Source organism: Varanus komodoensis, unplaced genomic scaffold (assembly GCF_004798865.1).
Source record: "Varanus komodoensis strain SLA01 unplaced genomic scaffold, ASM479886v1 scaffold53, whole genome shotgun sequence".
NCBI classification, from domain to species: domain Eukaryota; kingdom Metazoa; phylum Chordata; class Lepidosauria; order Squamata; family Varanidae; genus Varanus; species Varanus komodoensis.
Window position 1 is genome coordinate 2302480 of NW_025336126.1, and position 8951 is coordinate 2311430.

The 8951-nt window shown below is 49.7% G+C and overlaps 1 protein-coding gene across 1 annotated transcript; it reads left to right on the top strand.

The window, feature by feature from the left end:
* Nucleotides 1-1087: 1087 nt before the first annotated feature.
* On the top strand, nt 1088-8586 carry TMEM238 (transmembrane protein 238). The gene is made up of 3 exons (XM_044448129.1): nt 1088-1446; nt 7983-8155; nt 8513-8586. The coding sequence occupies exon 1, from the start codon at nt 1088-1090 to the stop codon at nt 1442-1444; it is 357 nt and encodes a 118-aa protein (XP_044304064.1). The 3' UTR covers nt 1445-1446; nt 7983-8155; nt 8513-8586.
* Nucleotides 8587-8951: the final 365 nt, after the last annotated feature.

Sequence of the window (8951 nt, forward strand, 5' to 3'; positions counted from 1 at the left end):
CACTGCTAGTAGGTGCAGCCAACAGAAGAGTTCTACATCCATGAGAGGAAATTTGAAATACACACTTTGGGCAGGGGAGAGGGGAGGAAATATTGTATTATTCATCATAGTATGCAGTATGAGCCTAAAGTTGGTTGCTCAGAAGTAATTCCCATAGGGTTCATGTGTGTTTAGGAGTGCAGCCTAGCAAAGCAAACTTTTAAAGCACATTCACACATTCATCCTGAATTCCTGCACAGCAACTTCTGCAAATGCCAGTCGTTACAGCTGCCAATCCCACACCCCTTCCAAGTGTTGTTCTTGCTCTGGTTGGCTGCCAACATGCAGGGCAGCAGGAAGCTTCTTATTACGCCACCATGATCGGACAACATGTACACATCTCTGTGCATGTTCATGTGCCAAAGTTCTTAACGGTGAGGTTTGTTTTATGACCAGCTCCTTAGACTATGAAGGGAGGGGGAGTAAGGGGGCAAGGAAAGCCTCCTGGGTTCTCTGCAAGGGAATATCTGGTGGTGGGCAAGGCTGATGTCTCTAGTAGGCTAGAAAAGGAGGCCCACCCACCCAGAAGCTTTCGGGATTCTGTAAGGGCAGGGGGAGTTATGCTGAGTGTGCAAGAGGGAGGGGAGGGGGGAATCCAGTCCAGGAATCCCAGTTAATCTGCAGGTGAGGATTCGGGGCAGCTTAGTGACTGGAAATCCTGGGGTCCCCTGAATGGGGTTCAGTAAAGGTTAAATGGGGACTTGGGCGCCAGAAGGGTTCAAAGGGTACGGCGGAGTTAATTCCACCGATACCTGATGTTGGTCCCTCCCCTTCTGAAACTGGTTGGACAGCTTTTGTGGATCTCTCATCTGCCGGCCGCTCCTTCTTTTGTCCTGGCCCTGGGGAGCCGTCCTTCTTCCCGGTTGCCCTTTCCCCCTGCTTCGCAAGTTAGCTGGATTGGGGTTTGCTTGGCGGTGCAGACCGTGGTGCCCGCTGAGATCGCCCCTTCTTCGCCGGTCCCTTCGACCGCCCGAGACGGTCCCGGCTTGCGCTCACGGTGCCGCCCCTCGGAGCAGAGCGCTCCCTGTCGCCGACGCACCGCAGCCCCATGGGCGCCCCCGGCCTGGGCCGCTGCCGGCTGGCGTTGGCCTTCGCGCTGCTCATGGACGCGGCGGGCACCGGGGCGCTGCTGACGGGCATCTTCGCCAGGCTGCGGCTGCGGGGCCGGGACTTAGGGGACCTGTTGATCTACTCCGGGGCCGTGCTGGTGTTCCTGAGCCTGCTGGGCTGGATCATGTGGTACACGGGCAACATTGAGATCGCCCCCGAGGAACTGGCGAGGGATTATGGCGCCAAGGGAGGTACGCTGGCCCGGCTCGCCAGGAAGATCACACGGACTTGGTCTCGACGCCAAGGTGGCGGGCTAGCCATGCGGACGGTGTCGAGCAGCCGGGAAGCGGCATAGAGGTAATGCAGCAGTCCCCCGCCCCGCATTGCCCATCCTCCGGATCTGAGAGTTGCTAATTTTTTAAACTCTAAAGCCATTAGCAGCCGGCCGTGGTTCGGGCTGCAAAGGCATGCTCTGCTGATTTCTGCGCATTGACTTGCCGTTTAAAATGCATTTAGAGCAGCCTGCTTTGGGGTTATTGCTGGTCACTTAGTAACCGTAAAGGCCCTCGGGACAGTTCTGGTGGACTGTCCCAGCCTCCTGTTTCTTTAACATATTGGGGTGTATGCTTTAAAGTGGATTAGTTGCCCCTTTCGTATTGCCCCTGCTATACTTGCAATCGACAATCAAGAAGTGGATCTTTCCCATTTTTTTCCGACGCACACTTTGGGGAATTCCAGTTGCGCTAGTGATTGTGAGAGCAGACCCCGCTTCAGTAGTTCCGGTTTCCCCAGCCTGGTGCCTTGCAGAGGTGCTGGACTACAACTACGACTTCCATCATCACCAGCCAGCCGCGGGAGGCAGAGGGAGCCATAATTCAGCGCCACTGAGGGGCGTAGGGTTGAGGAAAGCTGTATTAGTTATGCTGGCACAAGAATGCAATCCCGGTAGTAGGGTGAATGCCGCCCCCCCCCCCCCCAGTAGTAGGCAATTTTCTTGCCCTTGTGGAATATGCTTTCGGTGCCTGGATTTCCTTTCTTGCACAGAAGGGCTGCCACTAAGCGGTAAAGCGCATGCTTTGGGTTTAAGAAGGTCCCACGTTTGATTGGCAGCAGCGCTGGGAAAGAACAGCCACGGGAAACCCTGGAGAAGGTGGTGCTGAGCTTGATGGACCAAGATTGTGACTCAACATAAGACAACTTCCCCTGTTCCTTGTCATCCGGCCCATACTAGAGCGTTCCACATTATTTCCATCCTGCCGTTTCATACTACCACAGCTTCCTCATCTCCTGCCCTAATGGAAAGCCCTGGACTTCCCAGACCTTTTCTGTCTGGCCTGGGCGCTAGAGCATGTGCTTTGCATGAAGAAGAACTCAGGTCTAATCCCCATTCCTGCCAGTTAAAGAGTTTTGCTTAATGAGGTTAGGAAAGATCTCTGCCAGTGAAAGGGAAGGGAATGTTGGGTGGGAATATTCATAATACTTTAAAGTAGTAGATTATAAGCATATAATGGATGGCCAATGTAAATATTTCAGGCTTCTGTCCAGCCCTGAAGCACTGTGGGTCTATAATGCTATTTAAGAACCTTACTTAAGTTTCTGTCTCGGTTTTGTGGCAAGGTTACTTTTCACTGAACAGCCACAAAGGAAGCAAAAACTCAGTCAGGAAAGCTTTCCCATCACTGTGCCTTGTGCCAAAAGCTGCACCTGTTCACTTTTGTCTTTAAAACCAGAATGGCTGTGTATGCTTTTTGTGTGGTTATGTATCACCACAAATGAGGAAGTGTATCATAAGAAAGAAGGAAAGGAAAGAAGGCAGGCAAAACAGGACAGGACAGGACATATATTTACACAAAATGTGGATATCTTAATTTTATATGAACAGGAACAAAGTTAGAAGTGAGAACCATACTTTTAATAAAAATACAATTTCTTGGCTCTCATCTCCCTGCTTCTTCTGGCTCTTTATCTTTAAACTGGACTTGGACTTGACCAGTCCTTCAAATAAGGGATTCCTTCCAGTAGATAACAGTCCTCTGCAAAGTATTGCACATGGAGACCCTAGGGGTGGCTTATTAAGGATATTTTGTTCTTAAAATGCATTAGCTAATTAAATGTGGGGAAAAAAGTTTAACAAATGTGACATTGCAGCAATAGCTTCAGCCACTAGGGGCGGACTTTCCTAACAAAGACATAGCTTTGCGATCTATACAGTTTGAAATTGGGGAGATTAGGAGGCTGAGGACGTGTTTGTATGCCTGCCTCTTCCCACTGCCCCTTTCTATGGGGCAAACACTCCTTCATGGGCATGGAGTGGGCAGGAACCTCACTTGGGCAGCTATAGGGCTGCACCATGTCTTGACCTGCGTCTGGGGTGTCGCTGGGCAGGGCTCTGCTCAGACGAGGTGGGCACAATGTATACAAGGGCAGCTGTGTAAGTTTACTGGAAGGCATCATGCCTGTTCCAGCCCGTGCAAAGCCAAATCATCAGCAGTGGTAGGAATAATAAAGGAACAACCCCAAACAGTGATGGCAGGAGCCCTGTTCCCATCATACTCACAAGGCATGTGACAGGACGGAGCCCAAGATGTGCAAAAGAAGGTGCAGGCCAAGAAATAACCTGCTTCTGGGCCCCATGTGACGCTTCCTATCTGTGTGGTGTTGTGTTTGCCTGGCCTCTAGAACACTGTCAATTGAAGCCATTCTGGGGCCTCTGGAAATAAAAATGGGGCTATTTCTTTACTGTTTCAGTGATAACCCTTTACACGTGTCACTTAAGGCCACTTTACCCAGGTTGCCTCAGTATGTACAAAGAGCCCCTCACTGTGAGGTCAAGCGCTTTGCAGCAGGAAGGCAGCCTGCAGGGTCCCCCGGAGAGCCTTTCCGTCCCAGGCCTCGCCTTGGGGGGTTCTCAGGGTTAGGCACCAGGTGAGCAGTGCTTGGAACCCATGTCCCAGGTGCTCTTCTGCAGCAGCCTTTGCTGGAGAACACCCAGCACAGATCTCCATTGTGCTGGGCAGGCCAGTGGACTGGTTCAGGAAACCCCCACCCCACGGGGAACCCCCAGACAGCAGGAGTGGCACCCAAGAGGAAGAGGAAGAGGAGGAGGAGGAGGAGGAGGAGGAGGAGGGACTGAGGTCCCCACAGCTCTGCAACTGCCGCTGCTGCCCCCTTCAGGGAATTGTTGGGTGCTGCAGAAATAGAGTGCCAAGGTCTGCAGCCAGATGAAGGCTCCCCATTCTCGGGAGAGTGCAGTGTACCCCTCCTTTGCCCTCATCCTGACAGTCTCCCTTTAAAGCAAATAGATTCATTTTGCAACATGCAGGGAATGGGCAGAGGCTGAAACTGAGAGTACATTTATGGCAGAAGTAAGACTGAAACTCTGAGGGCTTCTGAAGTCATGCTTCAGTGTCTTTGCTGTGAGAGTTTTGGCCAGTATTAAACAACCCACAAATTCACATCATGTGAGCCTTTGAACTGCTTGAATAGAACAGTGCAAAAGGCGCATTTAAGGCTTCTCTTAAGGGAAGGTTGGCCAGGCATGCACTGAATGGCATCTGCCTTCTGGCCTAGCTGGGCCTCATAGTGGCACAGGCCAACGAGGGGCTGGTCTTCCTTCAGGTAAAAACATCTGCTTTTGGAAAATGTACAGCATGTCTCTCTAAATATATTTTACTAGGTCTGCTTCTGTGACTTTGACAGTGCACTGTGCAGACATAAGAACCCAGGAAGTCCACCTATTGATGCTGGCTAGCAGTGACCCTCCAGCAATTTTTCCTGCCCTACATAGAGATGCCAGGGAGTGAACAGGGCATTTTCTTCCTGGGCCACTGAACCAAGGCAGCTGCCCCAGGGATTCAGTGTGAGAAGCTCCTGCCAGTTATTTTATCAGCATGCCAGGAAAAAAGAGTTCCACCTGTTGATTTTCAATATGTCTGGCTGGCACTAAAAACACAGCCATGCATGCAGGCAAAACTACCTAAAAAATTAATAGGAAGACAATAAATTGCAGCATTGGGTTCTGGAATTCACTGTCAGAGATGTGATGACAGCTTCAGAAAAGGATTAGACAAATTAACAGAGAGTGGAACTATTAGCCAGGTTTGCTAAATGGAACCTCCATGTTCAAAGGCAGTGGAATACTAGCTGGTAGAGACAATGAATGGGGGAAGACTAAAGTCTTCAGTTTTGAACTTCTAAACATCTGCCCTGCCGCTTGGGAACTGATCACCAAAAACGAGGAAATTCCTCACCAAAAGGAGAAGAGGGCTCACAAATTTGCATTAACAGATGCAGATGCTAATTTGTGACTATATATGCACATTTATATATTTACTTTCTGTAAATAAACTTTCCTTCAAGGAGTCAAAGGTAGCTTTGACAGAATCCTCCCCTTTACCATTTTGTACTCTCAACAACCCTGTGAGGTAGGTTAAGCTGAGAGTGAGTAACTTGATCAAAGTCCCCGACAAGCTCGATGGCCAAGTGGGGACTAGATCTTGTGCATCCCAGCCCAATATTTTAACCATTACACCACACTGGCTATTTAGAAATCAGACAGACCAACAATGCTGCTCCCCTAGCGAGGGGAGACTGTGAGTGGGTGAGGGGCATGTCTTCCCCGTCTGTTCTCCAGGTACCCCCTCCTTCTTCGGGTTCTTAATCTTTAACCTGGACTTGGCTGGACAACCCTTCAAAGGTGGGGTGCCCTCGAAGAAATGACTGGGTTGTGTAAAATAAACATGGCAGCCCTGCTTGGAAACAGTGCACTTGGCTGGATGAACTGCAGACATCAACTTATCACGCTTTTCTGAGAATGTAGAAAAAGCTCCCCTCATCAGTCTGTCTCAGCCTTCCCCAACCTAGTGCCCTCCAGTTGTGTAGGATTACAATTCCCAAATCCCCTAACCAGCCAGGGTTTTCTTTTTGGGAAAAAAAAACAAGTTTCTAGACCTGATGAATGCAAAGTTTAATTTGACATTATGGGAGAGGCCAATGCCAAGTGCTGCAGTCCCCAAACCTGTAGAAGGACTGCACTGCAGCTTCCATTATTCCAACCAGCATGGCCATGTCATCTGGGAATGATGGTACTTGCAGTCCAACTCATCTAGGGCACCAAGTTGGGGAGGACTAACCTGCCTCATCACATCATGGCCAGCTTTCCTGCTTGGAGGGTTATGGCCCTGCTCTCAACTCAACCTTTTACTTCCCTTCTCACTCCACTTCCTCTTTCAGCCTCTTCATTAAATTTTTAATGGCACAGCTCTCGAAACTGGAGACAGACGGTGTTGTGTTTGTACTGGCTGAAACGAGGGGCCCGCCCTGCCTGGCCTTCCCAGTTCTCACAGCTTCCACAGCCTGGGCAGCCCTGCCCTTGTGTACTCCGTCATGTCAAACACAGAGCAAGAAACAGCAGCTTAGCAGAGAAGAGCTGGCTGATGCTTTTGCCTGCTTGTGATGCTCGTTGGTTTGGGTGCAGGTGAGTGGGTTGTGATACGCTCACATTACCTGAGTCGAGACATGTTTATTTCATATCATAAAAGATCACCCACCCACCTACCCCCTTTTTCATCCTTGTTTATTACATATCTTGTAATAATAAAAGAGGATGTGTCTGGCCATCCATCAGTCAATTCCAAGGGACCAAAACTGTGAAACTGAGACATCTGAAACTTGGCACACATGCCAATGGGCAGTGTGGTGTAGTGGTGGGAGTGTTGGACAGGTGCTTGAGAGATCTGGATTCTAGTCCCCACTCAGCCATGAAGCTGACTGGGTAACTTTGGGCAGTCACAGACTCTCTGCCCAGCCTAACTCACAGGGTAGCCGTTGTGAGGATAAAATAGAACAATTCTGTAAACCACCTTGGATTCCTTGAAAGAGAAAGGTGAGTATTGTTATATATTGTTATATATATTGTCTTTTATATTGTTATTTATTTTATATTGTTATTTTATATTTTATATTGTATTGTCTTTTATATTATTATTGTAATTTTTATTATGATGTAAGCCGCCCCGAGGCTTCGGCGAATGGGGCGGCATATAAATGTTTTAATAAATAAATAAATGAATAAATAGAAGCATAATGTAACAGTAATAATAATAGTTACCCTAGGAACATGCATCTTACAATAATTTGTAAAATTGATTGAATTTTAATTAATAATAATGTGTCCATGGAACTGAAGCATGCAGTAACCCCTTCAGCTGCTAGCAGCAGAGTTCTCTAAATATGTCACTTTGCAGTCCGTTCAGTCTGAAGCCAGGAAAGATTAGAAGGGCAAGGTATGGAGCTAAACACTGGCTTCCTCTGGCTGCTGTGGGGCAACCCACACTCAGGAGAATGGAGTTCCCAGATCTGGCTCTGGGGATGGACGGGAGCATAGCAGGAGCAGGCCCCTTGCCCTGGAACGCCTGCAGGCAGGGCTTTTCTCGGGGAGGGATGGCACTGTGGGCCCAGCTCTTGGAGAGCTGCATGCGTGTGTTTGTGTGTAGCAAAAATCAGACTAATCCAATCAAAATCCAATATTCCGACCCTTGTGAAGCCAGGCCCTCCCACCCATCATGGCTTTGGTGAAGAACAATTTCTAAACCTATCATCCGATTTCCTTTGCACACACACTGTGGTTTCCTTGTGCTAATCACCCCAGGCCTCCTGTAAGGAGCGCTGCCCCTTCCTTTCTACAGGGCAAGGTCACCAGCTCACTCCGGGATCTTCATTTATGCCCTTAAAAAGACCTTTCCTCTTTCTCCTATCCGGCTCTAAACAGGAGGTGTGGGGTATTTTGTGGGTGACAGCTTTCTCTCTTGCCCCAGCCTCGCTCCCCCTCTCTTGAAAGTGTCTATTCATAATGAGCATGAGATCTAATTGGGTCCATTCTGCTCCACCTGCAGGATGGATGGATGGGTGATGGTCTTCACCTGCAACTCGACCTGACCTTGAACCCACCACATCCCAGGAAAATGATGTTAAGACTGTTCCCTTCAGCTGCCTACCCTGAAGCTGTTGCTCGTGTTCCTCTAGTATCGTCTGTGTGGATTTAGCTTTACTTACGTTGTAAAAATTTGTAAGTTTTTCACAACCAAAGACTCTGCTCCTCTGTTTTTGCTCCAAGCTGGGTTGGTCGCCCCTTCCCCACTCAGTCGCTTCAAGCTTCTGAGCATTTTCCCAGGAATTTCCCAATGGACATGCCGGCAGGGCCGGCATCGGAAAACAATCCTGGCTCAGCACCGGCCAAGGGGGCATATTCTAGCAGGCCCCACTGGCAAGATGCCTCTGGGCTCTCTCTCTTCATATTGGACATGCACATAGTAGGCATGTTATGAGTGGAGCCGGCTAGAGCCGGGGGTCAGACTAGATGGCCCGGGAGGCCCCTTCTGACTCGCTCAGTTTCTATGTTTCTTCTTCTGCCCCCCGATTGCAGCCGGCCAGCTCATCTCCCTCCCTGGTCTAGAGAACATGATGCTGAGGGGGAACAGCAGACGCCGTGGCCTCCTGGAGCTTGCATTGGATACCGTGCCTGAAAAGTTGCATCGGTTGAATTTCTTCTGGCCATCAGGCTTTTGAAGGCAGAAGAAAGAGCATGAGGTGGGACTAAGGAGGACAGGAAGCCCACAGGGGTGGCTGGGAATGAGGACCCCTCCGTAGTCTGAAAAAGGATGGACGATTCTATGGATCCTGCACCTGGACACCCTGACCACATCGATGAATGAGGGCAAAAAAACTAAACTCTTTTATTGATGGACAGAAATGTACATGAGGACTGCAGGGCAGGGTTGTTATGCTGGGGGCGGAGCTGGGGGTGCTGCTGGAGGCGGAGCCGGTGGTGCTTCTGGGGGTGGGGCCGGGGGTGCTGCTGGAGG